This window comes from Oryctolagus cuniculus, chromosome 17 (genome assembly GCF_051225735.1).
Source record: "Oryctolagus cuniculus isolate XC-2025 breed Fujian yellow rabbit chromosome 17, ASM5122573v1, whole genome shotgun sequence".
NCBI lineage: Eukaryota > Metazoa > Chordata > Mammalia > Lagomorpha > Leporidae > Oryctolagus > Oryctolagus cuniculus.
This window is the reverse complement of record NC_142883.1, coordinates 1,469,898-1,488,217: the sequence shown is the minus strand read 5'-3', so window position 1 is coordinate 1,488,217 and position 18,320 is coordinate 1,469,898. Positions and strand designations below refer to the sequence as shown.

The following is an 18,320-nucleotide window of genomic DNA, read 5'->3' as shown; positions in this document are numbered from 1 at the left end:
CTGGGCGGGGGTCCCTCCGGCCGCGGGCCCTGGGCCCTTCCCTCTTCCCACCCTCTCCCCTCCCCCGCAGCGGCTCCATGAACCAGTTCACCGCCATCTACAACAGCAACGGGGAGCTCATCAACAACATCAAGTACTACGACGGCTTCATGGGCCAGCGCGTGGGCGCCATCAGCTGCCTGGCCTTCCACCCGCACTGGGTCAGTCCCCGCCGGGCGGGCAGGACCTGCTGCCGGCAGCCACTGGGCCGGGGTCTGCCCGCGTGCCTGCCTCCAGGGCTGGGGTCTGCCCGCATGCCTGCCTCCAGGGCTGGGGTCTGCCCGCATGCCTGCCTCCAGGGCCGGGGGTCTGCCCGCGTGCCTGCCTCCAGGGCCGGGGGCTGCCCGCGTGCCTGCCTCCAGGGCCGGGGTCTGCCCGCGTGCCTGCCTCCAGGGCCGGGGGCTGCCCGCGTGCCTGCCTCCAGGACCGGGGGCTGCCCGCGTGCCTGCCTCCAGGACCGGGGGCTGCCCGCGTGCCTGCCTCCAGGGCCGGGGTCTGCCCGTATGCCTGCCTCCAGGGCCGGGGTCTGCCCGCGTGCCTGCCTCCAGGGCTGGGGGCTGCCCGCGTGCCTGCCTCCAGGGCCGGGGGCTGCCCGTGACTCCAGGCCCGGGTCACCAGGCAGGGGCTGCCCGCGTGCCTGCCTCCAGGGCCAGCAGCCCCGCCCTCACTCTCTGGACCCCCCAGGCCTTTGTCACTCAGGCAGGAAAGCCCGCACCAGGGGTGGACGGCCCTGTCCTTTGGCCCCTGCACTGATGCAGCCCCGGGAAGCGTCCGTCCCCCGCCCCAGCCTCCCCAACGAGGGAGCACCCGGGAGCACGGGCCGCGCGCCTGTCCTCAGTACGCCGGCTCCATGGCTGTGGGCTGCGGCTGTGACACGGGATCCTCCAGCTCCTCCCGGCACCGGGGAGGGGGCCTGCCTGTGGCTCTGCTGAGGCGCCGGGTGCTTTGCCAGAGCAGTCCCTGGGGGGTCGCGTGCAGACCCAGTGAGGGCCCGTGGAGGCCGGCAGCGCCTGGGCCCAGTGTCGGGGGGCTTGCTGGGCGGCCGCTGGGTCCACACTGGGGGCCACACTGGGCAGCCGCTGGGCCCGAGGGGAGAGCACTGCCAGGCCCTGGGGGACACACTGGGCCGGGGGTGGGGCACTGCCAGGCCTGGGGGTGGCCGCTGGGGCACTGCTGGGTCAGTGTCGGGAGGCACGCTGGGCAGCTGCCAGGGCCGGGGGGGGCACGCTGGGCCGGGCGCCCACTCACGGCTCTGTGTCCTCTCGCAGCCTCACCTGGCCGTGGGGAGCAACGACTACTACATCTCCGTGTACTCGGTGGAGAAGCGCGTGAGATAGCGGGGCCGGGCACCCGCCGCCCTGTACATAGTGGACCCGCCGCGCTCGCCTGGAGCGCCGGCTGCTGCTGCCCGCCGCTCCGCGGCCGCTCGGCTCCGGACAGAGGAGGCCCGCCGTGACGCAGGCCCTGCTGCTGCTGCCCCCGGGCTCCCCTCCCCTCGGGAGCACACCCACGCTGCGACGGCCACTGCGTGTGCGGAGCCCAGCCCTGGGCACGTGGACGGCTCCAGACACTGGGGGGGTGCCCAGGGCCACGCCCTCTGGGGGTCCCCCGGGGTTGCCACGGCCTGTGCTGGGCGGGCGCCCCTCCCCCACACGCGCCTTCCCCACAGGGGGCCACCAGGAGAGGGCTCCGGCCTGGACAGGTCCCGGGAGACCCCGCCGCCCCCTCGGACGTGCTGCTGGTCCCCACAGAGCCTCCGGCCTGCGCCTCACGGTGCACACGCACGCGGGCACACACGTGTGGCCCCACAGCACCTGCCTGAGCCACACCCTGGGCCCTGCTCGCTGAGGCCGACATCAGGACGTGTCTGCGCGTGTGCGTTGCGTGTGCATCGCGTGTGCGCGCGTGGAGCAGGGAAGCGTGTGGACGAGCAGCCCCGGCCGACCACGCTGCACACGGACGCGGCCGACGCGGTCTGAGGCGCGTGTTCCGTTTTCTCTGGGAATCAGGATTATTCAGATGCGGCGCGGGGGCTTGGCTGGCTCTGCCGGTAGGTGGCCTGCGTGGTGGGACGTGGCAAACGTGCGGTCCCCTCGTCGGGACGGTGGCTCTGCCTGGGGCCCTGCGGCCGGCGGTGCCTGGGTCGGTCCCAGGGCCCGGCCAGGGCTCGGTGTGGACAGCGACCTTCCTGCTGCCCCTGGGGGTGCTCCCAGCCACAGGAAGTGTCCGGATGAAGCCCCGCCCCCACGTCAGGCCAGGAAGGCCAGAGAGAGCCCCGACTGCCCACGGGGCCGCCCTAGCCCAGCCCCCAGAGCCCCCAGCTGGTGACACACCAGAACCTTCCGGAAGCCGAGCTCCGCCCACGGACAGCGCCTGCCCCCGCGGCTGACTCGGTTCACTGACCCTGACCTACCCTGCGTTTCGGCCGCGTGCACGGAGCCCTCCCTGCTCTGCCCGAGAGCCGCCTGCGTGCACGCTGTGTCCCCACAGGTCCCACGCGAGAATCCAATCATGAAGTTACCCGAGGCTCGAGAGAGCGCGACCCACGGTCTGTTTATCTCTATTTATTTACGAAGCTGACGTGGAATCGTAATGTGAAGCTACGAGCAACGGCCGACAGTAACTGTCCATAAAATAAACCCGTGCAGAAGTGCCGGCGCGGTCCCGTCGTGTGCCAGCTTCGTCTGCTGCTCGTCCCTGAACCCACAGCAGCCAGGGTGGGCGGAGCTCCATCCGGGTCTCCCACGGGTGCGGGCCGAGCGCCTGCACCTGGGCCATCGCCGCGGCCTCCCAGGGGCCTGAGCCGCAGCCGGATCCCAGGCAGAGCAGCTGTCACAAGCCCGGCTTAGCCCGATCGCGCCAGCGCCAGCCCCCAACTCTGTGCCAGAAAAAAAAAAAGATTTGTGTATTTGAAAGAATGAAGGAGGAGCCGCTGGTCCACTCCCCAATGGCTCCGAGGGCTGGGGCGGGGCCGGGCTGCAGCCAGGAGCCTGGAGCTCCATCCGGGGCCTGGCGCTCGGGCCCTCCCCTCCCAGGTGCACCAGCAGGGAGCTGGGTGGGAAGTGGCGCGGCCTCCCGGCCCGGCTGGCCCTTCCCGTGTCAGGGTGTCCTTGCTTGAAAGCGCACTCCCAGCCTGATCTGTTACCAGCAGAGCACCCACTGGAGCAGCCCCTGCCGAGGGGCCGGGCAGGGCTCGCGGGCCCATGGGAGTCCCACGGAGACCTTGTCCAGTTGCTCCCTGCAGGCACGGGCCCCGTGGGGCCTGGCATGGCCGTGGGCAGCCAAGGTCACATTGGCCGGCAGCCGGGGACCAGTGCGAGGGCCCAGTGCCTTCCCTGGACAGCTCTCCAAGAACACGCACTAAATTTAGTTGCAAACTTTGCTGTTTGTTTCTTTTTTCCAAGAACACAAAGTTACTCTCCCAGGGTCTGAAACTGATACAAGTGTCCCTGGGCTGCCACCAGGGCTGGCTCCTCCCCAAGGCCAGGGAGGAATCCGCCCAGGCGCCCCCCCGCCCCCCCCCAGTGGCACGGGGCCTCAGCTGGCCTGACCCCGCCTCCCGCCGGCGAGCGCCTCGGCCCCTGCCAGGCACAGCGAGGCAGTCACAGGTCCCGGATGGGGACGTGACCGCTTCATCGAGCCAAGGCCCTTCCCACACCCGGTGCTGGGGCCCAGCAGGATGCCGGCGTGGGCTGGGGCTGGGTCAGAGGGGCCAGCCCCCAAAGGCACACCTCACACACCTTGTTTTCCAGCCTGCAGAGCCCTGTGGTGTGGCAGGTTGGCCACGGTGCCCGGTGTCCCTTGCCCCTTGGGGCCAGGGGGCCGCTGCAGCCCCCAGCAGCAGGTCCCAGGCACTGGCTGCCGGGGGCGGATGCATGAGGACCGGAATCGGTGCCCAGCCCTCCCGCCCTGGCCTGGAAGGCGGGAGGCAGCAGTTGCCATGGGAACCGGAGGCCTAATGGCTGGAATTATTAAATTCCGGTTTGTTTGCAACATGGAGGACCCCTGGCATCTCCAGGGCTGTGCTGGCCGAGCCTTGTTGAGAGTAATCTTTTTCCTATTAGCATCGGTTTTTTTCTGTCACCAGGACTTGCGAACAAATTGAGAGGTCATAAAAACGAGGGGCAGGCTGGGGCGGCTGCAGCCAGGGCCGTGGTCCAGCCACCCCTCAGCCACACGGGCAGCCCTGGGGACACGCAGGGACAGGCGGTCGTGGCCGTCCTGCCGAGCACAGAGCCAACAGGGGACGGGTAGCCGCCTCTCCGCAGTGGGGCCTGGGCATCCCCTCCCCGGTGTGGGAAGGGCCTGGCTCGAAGACGCTGTCACGTCCCCATCCAGGAACCCATGACTGCCTCGCTGTGCCTGGGGCCGTGGTCGCCTCCACCTCCACGTGTCCGTCACCGTCCCCTGCCCGGATTCCGGCAGACGGCCCTGGGGAGGGCCCGTGGCGTGGGCGGGGGCTCTGGCAGGGGCTCAGGGAGGCGTGTGTTGGTGTCTGCCACCCGCGCCTGCAGCCGGTCGCACCTCTGCAGTGCGTCCAGGGGATCAGAGAGGCCCTGGGGACGCTGACCACAGCCCTGAAGCACAGGCCTCCTTGGCCCCAGCTGGGGGCCAGGCTTTGTGTCCCCAAGGCCCGCGTGCTCCACAGCCCCTCCCCCAGGGCCCCCGTGCCCGGGCGGGGGCTTCTCCCTCCCCACACACGGCTCGCCGCCAGCCAGGAGACGCCTCCGCGGAAGAGGCCAGCACTGGGGGCAGAGGCCATGGGGCCAGCAGAGCGGCCTGCCCCAGGGACCTCACAGCTGCTGGGGGAGGCGGGGAGCAGGGTGGGAGCCAGGCGGGCCCCGGGGGTGAGGGCAGACTGAGGACCCAGAACTTGGGTGAGGCCTCCCTGCACCCAGCATGTGGAGACGGGGGGGGGGGGTGTCGGTGCGCCAGGTGCTGGGTGCGGTACAGCCAAACCCCTCCCCAGGGCACCGCTGAGGCCCAGGCCGCAAAGACCACAGCTCCAGGGCCCCCAGAGAGACCCCCAGCTGCGGGGACGGGCTGCACCTGCCCTGGAGTGGGGTGGGGCGGCCTCCTCCGGACCTGGGCTCTGAGCCCAGCCTCGCCCCTCGCCGGACTGCGGGGCCGGGGGGGCCTCAGACCCCAGCCACCTGCAGCCAAGCAGGCCGACTCAGCAGGGGTGAGAAGCTACAACACAGGCGGTGGAGGCTCCTGCGCTTTGGTTTTAAGATTCATTTATTTATTTTATTTGAGAGGAAGGTCCTTTTTAAATTTTATTTTATTTGAAAGGCAATTTACAGAGAGACAGAGGTCTTCCATCCACTGGGTCCCTCCCCAGATGGCCGCAAAGGCCAGGCCAAAGCCAGGAGCTCACTCGGGTCTCCCACGCGGGTGCAGGGGCCCAAGCACTTGGGCCATCGTCCCCTGCTTTCCCAGGCCACAGCAGAGAGCTGGGTCGAAGTGGAGCAGCCGGGAATCGAACCGGCGCCCACATGGGGTGGGGGCATCGCACACAGCAGCTTGACCTGCTGCACCCCAGGGCTCACCCTGACCCCTGGATTCTCCGCGGGGTAGGGAGACCGCTCCGTGGGAGATGGGAGAGGCAGGTGGCCCCCACAGAGTGAGGCTGGGCTGGCACCTCCCCTGCCGGGACCCCCTGCGCCCCAAGGCCTTCTCACCCCTCCCCACACCAGCCCAGGGCCGCGCACAACCCCAGCCACAGCCAGGTCCCCTCCAGGGCCCTGCAAGCTCTCGGCTCCGAGTCCGCGGTGGCCAGCGGCCCCTGCGGCCCCACCTCGGTCCCCCCGTGAAACGCACGGGGTGCTGGGGCCCCAGCGCACCTCCGCCTGCTCTCACCGGGACTCACGAGCCGCCATCACCGACCACCACCCGCTCCCCGCCGCCCGCACACCGGGGCAGGTGCCGAGGCGAGCGGGCGGCCTCACCGCGCCCAGGCGGGTCCCACCGAGGACCCCGGGAGCCGCTGCCCGACCGCCAGGCTCCGCCGGGCCCTCCCGCCGGTGTGGGGGACGTGGGGTCCGCCCGGCGTCCGCGGTCCTGCAGCGCCACCGCGTGGTTGTCGCGAAGGTCGCCGCCGGGCCGGCCGCGCAGGGACCTGGAGGGCGGGGGTCAGCTCGCTGGGCCGCCCGTGCCCCCCGCCTTTCCCGGCCCTCCGGGCGGGGTCGCCGTCCGTCCAGGGTCAGCGGGCCCAGGTCGAGCCCCAGGCGAGCGGGTCCCCTCCGACGCCCACAGCCGTGCGCCGGCATCAGATGTTGAGAATTGGCCTTGACCGTTGTCTTATTCCAGAATGTTCCTTGGGCCCCTCTTATTCTCTGCCCCGCCCCCTACAGCCTCCATCTGAACCTGACCCCACCCGAGACCCCTGGGGCAGCTGCAGCCCCCGTCCACTCTCCGTGGGGGTCTCCCCGCCCGTCTCGCGCGAACAAGGCCGACGGAAACGCTCCCGCGTCCGTCTGTGCGGGGCTGCAGGTGCGTGCGTTCCTCACGGAGCCCACGCGTCCCCCGCGCGCGTCGTGGTGCCGGGGACGTGGGCGGGGCGCGTGGGCTCGGGGAGCGGCCTCAGCTGGCCATGGGGGCCCCGAGCGCAGCCCCAGGGCGCAGGAAGGCGTGGGGGCTCCGCGGGGAGTCGCGTCCTGGGCCCGGGCGGACCCCGAGGGAGGCCGCTGCCCGCGGGGCGGCCGGACAGCCGCGCGGGGATGGGCGTTTCCCGGAAGGGACCCCGCCGCGACGGTCGAGACCTCGGGGGCCACCTGCGGTCCCCCCCGGTGCTGTGTGCGTGTGTCCGCGCATGCAGATGTGTGTGCACATGTGTGTCTCTGTGGGTGCGTGTGTCTGGGCGCACACATGTGTCTGCGTGCATGTGTGCACACGCATGTGTCTGTATTATGTGTGCGTGTATGGTTCTGTGTGTGCACGTCTGCATGCTTGCGTGTGCATGTCTTTGCACATGTGTCTGTGCACATGATCCTGTGCACACGTCTGCGCATGTATGTTTGTGTGCATGTGTGTACCCATGTGTCTTGTGGACATGTGTGTCTCTGGGTGCATGTGTGTGCACGCATTGTGTGTGCACGTATGATTCTCTGTGCACATCTGTGTCTGCACGTGCACACATGAGCGTGTGCACATACCTGTGCAAGCATGTTTCTGCACGTGTGTCCATGCATGCACGTGTGTGCACGTACTTGTGCGTGTGTCTTCGCACGTGTCTGTGAGCACGCGTGATTCTGTGCACATCTATGTGCATGCATGTGCACGCACGCGCTTCTGTGTGTTCACATGGTGTGTGCACACGTGTCTGCATGTGTGTGCACGTGTGTCTTGCGCACTTGTCTACACATATGCACACGTGTGCACGCATGTATCTGTGCGTGCACGCGCACGTGTCTGCATGCATGTGTCTGCATGTGCCTGTGTGCACGTGTGTGTGCACGTGCGTGTGTGTATTTTACAACCCTGTACAAGTGTAGAACCTCGCGTAGCTCCCAGCTGTACTACCGAGAGTGGGCACCAGGTGGAGCCTGGCCGAGTTCCGCGCAGCGCGCAGGCGTTGGCAGAGACGCGGGTCCGTGTGGGGTGGGCTCTGGGGGAGTTGGGCTGGGGGCTGTGCTGGGGCAGGGACCCCTGAGCCCGGGGCCGGGGTGGGGGCGCTGGGCCCCGTCTCACTGCTGGTCCACGGAAACTCGGAATCTGAGTCCTGGCCAGATGGCGGAGGCCGGCCCGCACACCCGGGCGCCGAAGCCAGGAGGCCGAGCCTGCAGGGCCCCGCTCACCCCACGGCCGGGCTCCCGCTCCCCGGGGTGACGGAACAAGACCTCTAGGCTGACAGTCGGCAGCCCCCGAGGCGGGGGCAGGCGGCGGGGCCTCAGCTCTCAGCCAGGCCCCCCGGGGACATGCACCTGCTCCGGCCGCAGGCCCCCCGGGGACATGCACCTGCTCCCGGCCGCAAGTGCCCACACAACACGCTGGCTCCCACTGGCCGCCGGTTCCCGGGGCCCCAGAACACCCCGGGGGCTGATGGGAGCGGCCCCAGGAGCCCACAGACCCTTCCCGCAGCCCCGCCCAGGTCTGCCCCAGGGCAGGCGAGGTGGGAGGGCTCCAGGGGGCCAGAGGACCCCTCCCTCCCACGTAACTGGCCCTGCGTCTAGACAGAGGCTGGGTGGATCCCGGGCAGAAACCAGGGACGAGGAAGCAAGGGGCCGCGTCCTCTCCCGAGGGGGTCAGCAGCCCCGCTGGCCTCCCTGGCACCGACCCCCAGGGACGGGAGTCCCGGCTGCGGTGGGAGAAGCAGCGGCCGCGCGGTTCTGAGTCCAGGGCTGGCGCTGTGCCGCAGCGGGTTAAAGCCCTGGCCTGAAGCGCCGGCATCCCATATGCTCACAGGTTCGAGTCCCGGCTGCTCCACTTCCGATCCAGCTCTCTGTTGCGGCCTGGGAAAGCAGTGGAGGATGGCCAAGTCCTTGGGCCCCTGCACCCACGGGGGGGACCCGGAAGAAGCTCCTGGCTTCGGACTGGCGCAGCTCCAACCATTGCGGCCATCTGGGGAGTGAACTGAAGGATGGAAAATCTCTCTCTGTCTCTACCTTTCTCTGTAACTGTCTTTCAAACAGATAAAATAAATATTTTAAAAAAATACTTCTGAGTCCAAAATGTCCAGTGGACACTTGCTGGTGCCGGCGCCGTGAACTTGAACTCAACTTCCTATCTGTCTACACCCGCCCGCCCGTCTCGGCCAGCGTGGTCTTTTGCGGGGCTGGGCTGCGCAGAAAGCACGTCGGATGACCCGCGCCGCCGCCCGCCCGGCCCGCGGACTCGAACCCGAGGCGCGCCGGGGCGGGCGGGCGCGCGACTTCGCGTTCCGCGGCGCACGGCCCCGCGCGGCCGCCGTCGTCCGAGCTCCGCCTCCGACGGCGGCCGCGAGGCGGCGGCGATCGGGCGAGCCGGGCCGGGGCGCGCCGGGCGGGGGCGCGGGGCCGTGCGGCGCCGTCATGGGCAACCTGTTCGGCCGCAAGAAGCAGAGCCGGGTGACCGAGCAGGACAAGGCCATCCTGGTGAGGGGCCGGCCCGGGCGCGGGCGGGAGGCCTCGGTGGGCGTGGCCGGGGCCTGGTCCGGTCCTGCGGGGCAGCAGGTGGGGGACCCCGTGCGCCGGCCGCCCGGGGGTCCCCAGGGCCGTGGCGCGGGCGGAGGGCGGTGCCCGCACCCCGAAGGGGCGGCGGTCACGCGTTTCCTGGGCTGGGGGGCAGGCCCGGCAGGCGCCCGCCCCAAGGGGCAGTGTGGCCGCCCGGCGCCCCCGTTTTCCCGGGGGACTGGCGGAGGGGTCGGCTTCCGTCCGCGGGTCCGCCCCAGGTCCCCGCCGGGAGCCGGCGGGCCCCCACGTGGGTGCAGGGCCCCGGGGCGCGGGCAGCCCGGGTGGGGTCTGAGCCCGCAGCCAAGCCCCCTGCCTCGGGCCTCTCTCTGACCTGAGACAGGACCCGGTGTCCAGCCCGAGGCCGTGGCCCCCGCGGGCTCCGGCCACGCGGCCTCTGAAGGCTGGGGTGGCAGAGTGGGCACCGCCGCAGCGCAGGGCGCAGAGCCCCGCCCAGCCCCCCGCGCTGGTCCCGGCTAGAGACAGGGCCTGCCCCCCCCCCCCCGCATCCGGACGGCGACACTGGGAAGGGCCGAGCCGCCGTGGGTCCTCGCGGGCAGCCGGCCTGCAGCCCCCCGTGACCGGGGAGGGCTGGGGGCCACGCCGCCGTGCGCGCGACTCCGTGCCCGGCTGGGGCTGGCCCAGGACGCAGGACCAGGTGGCGCCTGCGGGCAGCGCCCCCTGCTGGTGGCCGGGCTGACCTGGCGTTCCCCGCAGCAACTGAAGCAGCAGCGCGACAAGCTGAAGCAGTACCAGAGGAGGGTCGCCCAGCAGCTGGAGCGGGAGCGGGCGCTGGCGCGGCAGCTGCTGCGGGACGGCCGGAAGGAGTGAGGGGCGGGCCGGGGGCGGGCCGGGGCGGGAAGGAGGGCGGGGCGGGGGCGGGAAGGAGGGCGGGGCAGGGGCGGGAAGGAGTGAGGGGCGGGGCGGGAAGGAGTACGGGGCGGGGGCGGGAAGGAGGGCGGGGCGGGGGCGGGAAGGAGGGCGGGGCGGGGCCTGGGAGGGACTGCCGGAAAGAGTGAGGGGCGGGCCGGGGGCGGGGCCGGGGCGGGAAGGAGTGAGGGGCGGGGCGGGGGCGGGTCCTGGGCGGGATGGCCAGAAAGAGTGAGGGGCGGGGGCCGGGGCGGGGCGGGGGCGGGGCCGGGGCGAAAAGGAGTGGGGGCGGGGCCAGGGGTGGGGCCTGGGACGGGAAGGAGTGAGGGGCGGGGGCGGGAAGGAGGGCGGGGCGGGACGGCCGGAAGGTGTGAGGGGCAGACCGGGGGCGGGGCCGGGGCTGGGAGGAGTGAGGGGCGGGGCAGGGGGCAGGGCCAGGGACTGGACGACAGGAAGGAGTGGGCGGGGCCAGGGGCGGCAGGAAGGAGTTAGGGGCGGGAAGGAGGGTGGGGGCGGGGCTGGGGCCAGAAGGAGTGAGGGGGCGGGGCCGGGCCAGGGGTGGGGCCGGGGCGGGAAGGAGGGCGGGCCGGGGCGGGAAGGAGTGAGGGGCCAGGGGTGGGGCAGGGCGGAGCCGCAGGAAGGAGTGGTGGGCCCGGGGGTGGGCGCAGCGGTCACTGGTCACTGCCCGAGCCTCCTCCGCAGGCGGGCCAAGCTGCTGCTGAAGAAGAAGCGGTACCGCGAGCAGCTGCTGGACAAGACCGAGACCCAGATCAGCAGCCTGGAGGCCATGGTAGGCGGCTGCACGCGGCGTCCCCGCGGCCGGCCCGGGGGCTCCGGAAGCCGTCTGCAGGCCCGGGTGTGCCCCGGACGGGGGCTGCATGAGGCCCCTGGCGGCGGGCCTGAGCTGGCCGGAACGCCCCAGGCCTGTGCCCGCTGGGCGGTGGGCAGGGTGGCCCTGGTGCCCCGAGCCTGCCCCGACGCGCTCCTGACCCCGCCAGGTCCAGAACATCGAGTTCGCCCAGATCGAGATGAAGGTGCTGGAAGGGCTGCAGGCCGGGAACGAGTGTCTCAACAAGATGCACCAGGTAGGCGGGGCGGGGCGAGGCGGGGGCGGGGCGGGGCGGGGCCGCCGGGGCGGGGCGAGGCGGGGCCGCTGGGGCGGGGCTGGCCGGGGTGGGGCGGGGCCGCCGGGGAGGGGCCGCCGGGGCGGGGCGGGGCCTGGGAGCCGAGACCCACAAAGCGGGGACGCTCCCCTGAGCCCCGCAGGCCGCCCGCCCGGAGCTGGCTCTCGCCTGGGCCTGGACGGAGGGGAAGCGAGGCGCCTCTGCCGGCTGCCCGGCCCCTCCCGGCCCCAGCTGGCATGGGAGGCCGTGGCGTGAGGCCCACTGGAAGGCCGAGGCCGGGGCAGGTCCGCCCGCACCGAACATGGAGCCTCGGGAGCCCTGGGGGCCCGGCCTGGCTTCTGCGTAGCAGGCCGGAGGCCGAGGCCCGAGCCACAAACCCGGGCGGCCGTCGCAGCGGCCAGCGTCCCCCCGCCGACCGGCGCCGGCCCTGTTCTTGGCCGTCTCCAGGTGATGTCCATCGAAGAGGTGGAGCGGATCCTGGATGAGACGCAGGACGCCGTGCAGTACCAGCGGGTGAGTGGCCGCCGAGCCCGGGACGGCTCCGCTGCCCGCGGTGCCCCGTCTCACGTGGGGGACACGCTGACCCGCAGCCGGGCCCCGAGGGCCCCTCGGCCCCGCCCGCCACGCCTCACCGCCACTCCCCCTGCAGCAAATCGACGAGCTGCTGGCGGGGAGCTTCACGCAGGAGGACGAGGACGCCATCCTGGCGGAGCTGGACGCCATCACTCAGGTAGGCCCCCGCCACGGCCTCTTCCCCTTCCCGACACCACCCACGGCTGTACCCAGCCAGGCCGCCCGGCCCCTCCCCTGCACCGAGGCTCGCGGGGTTACGTGCACCTGTGCCGGCGTCTCCACTCCTGCCCCAGCCAGGCTCTGGGGGCTGTTGGCTCCCTGACGGGGGCTTCCTGTCTGCGCCCCGCTGCCCGTTGGTTTGCCAGCTCCTCGTGGCCCCAGAGCTGCCTGGGGCGTGGCCAGGAGGGGCAGTCCTGGCTGCCGCTCGGAGCACTCGGCGTCCGTGTGCGCCCCCCTCGGGAGGACAGGCTGCGAGGTGACCCTGGTGCCACCGTGGCCATCCGACCTGTGGACACCAGAGCAGCCCGCGGCCCAGGCCTGGCCCGCTCCTCGTGAGCCAGGGTCTTGGGAGATCCCGGGGGTCAGGGGTCGGCACAGCCCCTCAGCGTCCCAGGGCCTGTTGGAGAGCCGCCGTGGCCGTGGCCATGGCCGTGGCCTCCCCGGCGCCTGAAGCGGCTCTCCCGTCCTCGCCCTCCCCCGCAGGAGCAGCTCGAGCTGCCGGAGGTCCCCACGGAGCCCCTCCTGGAGGAGACGCCAGGTACCGCCCTGTGCTCTGGCGGGGTTGGCAGGTCCCAGAGGGAGCCGAAGGCGCCCGGCAGCCCCACCTTCCCTGCCCGCTGGGAGGCGCCGTGGAAAACAGCCACGCACCCTGTCCCCCGGCCTGGCTTCCCCCAGCCTGGCTGTCCCTGGGGTGGCTGTCCCCGGCTTGGCTGTCCCCTGGGTGGCTGTCCCTGGGGTGGCTGTCCCTGGGGTGGCTGTCCCGGGGTGTCTGTCCCCGGGTAGTCGGCCCCAGCCTGGCTGTCCCCGGCCTGGCTGTCCCCTTGCCTGGCTACCCCTGGCCTGGCTGTCCCCTGGGTGGCTGTCCCCGGCCTGGCTGTCCCCTTGCCTGGCTGTCCCTGGCCTGGCTGTCCCCTGGGTGGCTGTCCCTGGGGTGGCTGTCCCCGGCCTGGCTGTCCCCTGGGTGGCTGTCCCCGGCCTGGCTGTCCCCCGGGTGGCTGTCCCTGGGGTGGCTGTCCCCGGCCTGGCTGTCCCCGGGTGGCTGTCCCCAGCCTGGCTGTCCCCTGGCCTAGCTGCCCCCTTGCCTGGCTACCCCTGGCCTGGCTGTCCCCGGGTGGCTGTCCCCGGGTGCTGTCCCCAGGTGGCTGTGCCCGGGTAGCTGTCCCTGGGCCATGCTGAGCACTGTGCAGTCACAGGTGATTCTGCTGGGGGAGGGGCTGGGCCTCTGGGCCCCCGGTGCGCCTGCTGTGCCCCCGGGGCGGGCAGCATGGACCCGGCCTCTGTCAGGAAGTCCTGCGCGGGGCCCCCACGCGTCACGCGTCCCTGTTTGCTCTACAGGAAAAGCCCCCGCCAAGGCCAGGCCCCGGCAGGCAGAGCTGGTGGCGGCCTCCTGACGCCTGGGACTCCCCGGGGCCCGGCCCACAGTCGTCTGGGCGCGCGGCAGCCTCGGACGGCTCCCAGGAGGCCTGCAGCGGGCCGGGCTGCCTCCCGCGGCCAGGGCACCGGGCCTCGCGCCGGCACGACTGCAGGACGCCCCGTGACTCCGAGTCGGGCCGCACGCGCGCCGCCGTCCTGCTCGTCCTGGATGAAACGGAGACGTTGAACCCTGGGCCGAGCCCAGCCTCCGCGGCGCAGGCCACCCCCGGTGCTGTCCACACTGCCGCCCCGCCCGTGCAGCTCCTCTGGGCGGCGGCGGCCCAGCGCCCCTGCTTCCCGTACGCTCGCTGCCCCCTCCCCGGCCTGGCCCCGGCACCTGCCCGCGCGCCCGGGCTCCGTGTGGGTGAGGAGCGGAAACCCCGGGACGCAGGCGTCTGTGGCCCTGGCACCTGCCGAGAAAGGACCTCCAGAGGCGAGGGGACCCTGCGCCCGCGGTGGGGCCCGCCCTGCGCCCTGCGCCCTCGGAGGCAGCCCGCCGTCCAGCCCCTGAGCCCAGGACCCGGCTCTGTTGCTGGACGACCTCGATGGAGCAGCACGGGGCAGAGGCCACCAGGGACGGGGTGGGGGCCCTCTTCCCCAGGCCAGCCCCGTGGGCCCTATTAAAGCTGGCCTCCGTGGACGTGGCACCGTGGCGTCGCTCTGGTGGGGGGTTGGCGTGTGGCTCCTGCCCTCACAGTGCCCCCGACCCTGGAGGCACTGTGGACAGGAAGGCAGCGAGGGGCCCGGCCCTGGGCCCCAGGACACTTCCGGGCGGCTGCCCTCCCTCAGAGACCCGGGCTGCCTGTCACGCGCACGGGTGTGCAGGGCCGGTGGCCGGTGCCGAAGGCCCTGCCCCCACCGCGAGGGAGGGCTGCTGGGCGGGAGGCAGTGCCCAGGGGCGAGTGGGCAGCCCCCTCCGGAGTCAGGATGCTGAGCCTGGACCTCGTCCTGACTGCCCTTGGCCTTGCTGTGCTGTGGCCACCAGGAGCGCCTCTGCCCACCTCTCGGGGACCTGGTGGGACCTCAGGCTCCTGGGCCGGCTGCTTGCCTGGCCTGGTCCTGGCCGCCCCAGGGCGGTCTCAGTGCGAGGCCTGCTCGGGCCGTGAGCTGTCTCTCCAGAGCGGGACCCCCGGCTGGGCGGGGTGGGGGCAGCGCCACACAGGCCCTGGCTAGTGTGGTCCAGGCCACGTCGGCCTCCCCAGCCTGTGGCTGCAGGGCCCCAGCAGCGTTTCATGGGCTGGCCCCGCCCACCAGCCCTTGGCAGTGGGTGGGCAACCCTGGGGCCACGGCTGGCTCCACCCAGCACCCCTCGGTGGTGTGTGCACTACCCTCCCTGGGGCCTCACACTGTCCAGGAAGTGGGCTCCCAGAGTTCACCACCCTGTTCTGTCCTGACCCCAGGGCAGACCCGAGCCCACGCCAGCTGGCCTGCGGCTGCTTGTCCTGCTACGGGGCAGGACCTCCCGTCGTCCTGGGCTTGGGGCCCCGGACCCTGGGGGCGCAGCTCGGCAAAGCCTCGTAGCAGAGCTTGGGTTCCGCAAGAAGGGAGTGTGGGTCCGGGAGACACCCAGGGAGGGACAGGCCTGGAGCCGCTGCGCGCTGGGCAGAGCTGGGAAGGGCTGGGGCAGACGATCTCATGGGGAGGCGCCCTAGCCTCTGGGCGAGGGACACGGAGGGGGAGGTGGGACTGGACGGGGAGGGGCGCCCAGGAAGGGCTAGGTTGCATCCTGCATGGGGGAGGGGCGCCCGGTGCCCAGCGCTCGCTGGCTCCGCCCCAGGCCCCCGGGGCGTCTAGCTGAGGGCGCCTGCTGTGGGCTGGGACGGGGGTCTGCCTGTCGCTCCATTGCCCAGCCGCAGGCAGGGCAGCCAAGACCACCCGTGAGGTGGGCGCCCGTGACCACCTCAGCCGTAGTCAGAGCAGCCCAGGCCCAGCCTGTGTTCTGGGGGGCATCGCCCACCCACCGGCTCGCTCCCCAAGTGGCCAGGGCAGGACCCCAGGAGCCCACGTGGGCAGCAGAGACCCAGCCAGCGGAGCCGTCCCCTCTGCCTCGCGGGGTCCACGCCAGCAGGTGGCCGGGGTCGGCGTGGCCGGGGTCTGGACCTGTGCCTGGCTCGGCTGCGGCTTTGCTGTGACAGGCATCTCGGACTCCTACCTGGGGCCAGGCCGTCACCCACGCTGTCCACCCATCACCCACGCACCTGTGTGTCAACTGCGCAGCTGGCTAGGGGCTGGCGGGCAGAGGAGGGGGCTTGGGAGCGGGCCACCGGCTCCCTGAACCTCCCCTGGGGAGCCCCACCCACCGCCACTGGAGCAGCTGAGCAGGTGCTGGTGTTGTCGTGGCAACCTGGGCTTCTCAGTGGCCAGGGAGACCCCACCAGCTCCTCCCCTGGCCCGGCGGGTGGTGGGGTCAGTGCGGGAGCGAGACCCTCAGCCAGGCCTCTGCAGGGGTCAAGGGGCCCATCGGCGGGGATGGTGTGACCGGCGTGTCCTCCCCAGCTGGTGTCACATGTGCAGGGACCCGCTGGGGGCAGGGGAGGAGGGGCCGCCACATCAGGCCTGCCCTGCACCCCTGGAGCCCCCAGCTTCCTCCAGTGACGCCGGGACCAACCCCGAAGCTGCAACCTCAGCCGGCCACCGTGGCTGGCAGTGCCGGCCCTCGGCGGGCCGTGGGGGCCGGCTGCGCCCGGGGGGCAGAGTGAGCCGGTCTCTGCTCAGCTGGGACGGGGGCGGGGCTCCCCGTGGACTCTGGGCGTCGGCCGCCCGGCCCTCTCTGTGGTGGTCCCTGCACTTCTTGGGTGCCGTCGGGCACAGCCGTGGTACATGGTGAGGAGGCCCCTGGATCTTCCCGCTGGTGCCGCCGTCAGCCCGAGGCGTGAAGGTGTAGGCCTGTGGTTTCCTGCTGAGCCTCGCGGGTTTGGCTCTGGCGCGTGGGTGGCCGCGGTCCCCGCCCTTTCTTCCCGCATGCAAGCCGTGGCCGCGTCCACGTGACTCAGCTCCGCCCCCCGGATCCACCACGTTAGGAAATGGGGAAGTGTGAGTCCAGCTCTGTTCTCTTCAATTTTTAATGAATTTATTTTCGTTCTATTTGAGGGAGGGCTCCCCGTCTGCTGGTTCACACCACAGCTGCCCACAAGAGCCGGGGCCAAAGCCAGGCTCACAGCCGGCCGGGGCCCCCGCGTAGGTGGGAGTGGCAGGGACCCGAGCACTTGAGCCACCCCACTGCCCCCCAGGGAGCGGTCAGGGCCACGGAGCCGGCGCGGGTGTTCCCAGTGGCGGCTCAGCCGCTCTGCCACGTGCCCACCCTCTTTTTCAAACGTGTCTTGGGTCCCCCAAGTTCGTGTGAATCTTGGGGTGGCCTCTCCCCTGTGGAGAAGCCAGGGGAGACCGAGGGCTGCACTGGGGCCGCGACAGTGCTGTGGGAGCGAGGGCCCCCCCAGCTGGGGGAGGGGCACCACCGCCATGTTTCCAGGGAGGTCTGCAGCCTTCAGGGTGGACGTTGGTTCTTCAGCCCACCCCTGCGACACCCACATCCCAGATGGGCGCTGGTTCCAGTCCCGGCTGCTCCACTTCCGATCCAGCGTCCTGCTACTGCACCTGGGAAAGCCGCAGATGACCGCCCAGGTGCTTGGGCCCCTGCACCCGCGTGGGAGACCTGGAGGAAGCTCCTGGCTCCTGGCCCAGCCCTGGCTGTTGCGGCCATTTGGGTAATGAACCAGCAGGCGGCAGACCTCTGTCTCTATGTGACTCTGCTTTCAAATGAATAAATAATATTTTTATTAAAAAAAAAAGCCACCTCTCCCATCCGCCAGCTGTGGTGCACACTCACGAGGGCGCTGGAATCCAGACACACGGAGGCCGTGTGGCCCAGTGGTTAGAGCACCGCGGGGACACTGGCCCGGGAGGGCGTTTGCAAAGTGAACCAGCAGGTGGCAGATCTTGTCTCTCTACCCTTCCAAATAAATAAAAACAATCTTCCTTTAAAAAGGGTTTTTGTTGAAACACACACAAATGGGAAGGAAGTGGGGTGGGGTGGGGTGGGGGCGCCCGCTCTGCCTTGGGGCTGGGTGTGTGCTGGGGGGGGAGCAGCAGACCGGCAAGGGCGGTCCTGCGTGGCACGGCAGCCCCCTCAGCGGGGCAGCGCCTGCCCCCAGTGGGAGTCACTCAGCGTGAACGGAACCGGAACCGGCCGGACTCCCAGCCAACACGGGCGGAGCTCGGCTCAGAGCCCGCAGGTCCGGAAAGCGAGGCAGACCACAGACCGAGGGCGGGCGCTGGGGTGACCGCTGGTGGCCGTGTGCACGCGTGGGCAAGGGTGCTGGCTGCACAAACACCACTGTGCCGCGCCGAGACGCTCGGGGACGGCCGTGAATTCAACGCTGTAGACCCCAGTGGACGCCAGCCACACCCTGCGGCAGCTCCAGGCGCAGGGCGGCCGCGGCTCGCGTGGGGGCGTCGCTCCAGGGTGGTGACTGCCCGCGTGCAGTCACCCCTGAGCTGCACCTGCCGCCGGGGAGTGCCTGTCCGGGTCCTCGCGCCCGCGGCACCGCCCCCGGGTGTCCACCAGGTGGCAGCGAGCGTTACCGGATGTCAGGGGCACCGCGCCCCCAGCAGAGCCGGACCTCGCCCAGCCCAGGCCTCCGGCAGAGCTGGCCGCACCCTCAGTCCCGGCCGCGGAGGCCCCGCCCTCACGTCCCCGGGCCGAGCCCAGGGCACTGGGACTTCCCCGTGGGAGCTCTGGGAGCCGAAGGATGAAGAAAGTCCCGACCGACCCAGCACTTGGCTCCGGTGCAGGGAAGGTGCCGGCGGCACAGGAAAACCTGGGAACCCGCGAGAAGCAGCAGCACCGTCCAGGCACGGGGGCCACAGGCGCCAGCGTCGGGGCCGGGGCAGATGTCACCAGGTCCCTTCAGAGCACCCGTCTCCCCGTGTGGGTGGA

At 71.5% G+C, this 18,320-nt stretch overlaps 2 protein-coding genes across 3 annotated transcripts in view; both read left to right on the top strand.

Moving 5' to 3' along the window:
* Nucleotides 1-2,693, top strand: part of RPTOR (regulatory associated protein of MTOR complex 1) — a 342,586-nt gene extending 339,893 nt beyond the window's left edge. For both annotated transcript variants that reach the window (XM_070060172.2, XM_070060173.2), the window contains 2 exons: nt 71-200; nt 1,308-2,693. In XM_070060172.2, the coding sequence (XP_069916273.1) occupies nt 71-200; nt 1,308-1,376 (199 nt within the window). In that variant the 3' untranslated portion in view covers nt 1,377-2,693. The remainder of the gene's footprint in view (nt 1-70; nt 201-1,307) is intronic.
* Nucleotides 2,694-8,950: 6,257 nt separating this feature from the next.
* On the top strand, nt 8,951-14,024 carry CHMP6 (charged multivesicular body protein 6). The gene is made up of 8 exons (XM_051830527.2): nt 8,951-9,110; nt 9,903-10,012; nt 10,758-10,845; nt 11,054-11,140; nt 11,627-11,692; nt 11,829-11,909; nt 12,455-12,509; nt 13,307-14,024. The coding sequence occupies exons 1-8, from the start codon at nt 9,048-9,050 to the stop codon at nt 13,360-13,362; spliced, it is 606 nt and encodes a 201-aa protein (XP_051686487.1). The 5' UTR covers nt 8,951-9,047; the 3' UTR covers nt 13,363-14,024.
* The last annotated feature ends 4,296 nt before the right edge of the window (nt 14,025-18,320 follow it).

Excerpts from the sequence above, each read along its gene's own strand:
- CHMP6 (XM_051830527.2), top strand. The coding sequence starts at position 9,048 with ATGGGCAACCTGTTCGGCCGCAAGAAGCAGAGCCGGGTGACCGAGCAG. Across the intron at positions 10,846-11,053 it reads TCAGCAGCCTGGAGGCCATG|GTCCAGAACATCGAGTTCGC; the intron begins GTAGGCGGCTGC and ends TGACCCCGCCAG. Across the intron at positions 11,693-11,828 it reads ACGCCGTGCAGTACCAGCGG|CAAATCGACGAGCTGCTGGC; the intron begins GTGAGTGGCCGC and ends CTCCCCCTGCAG.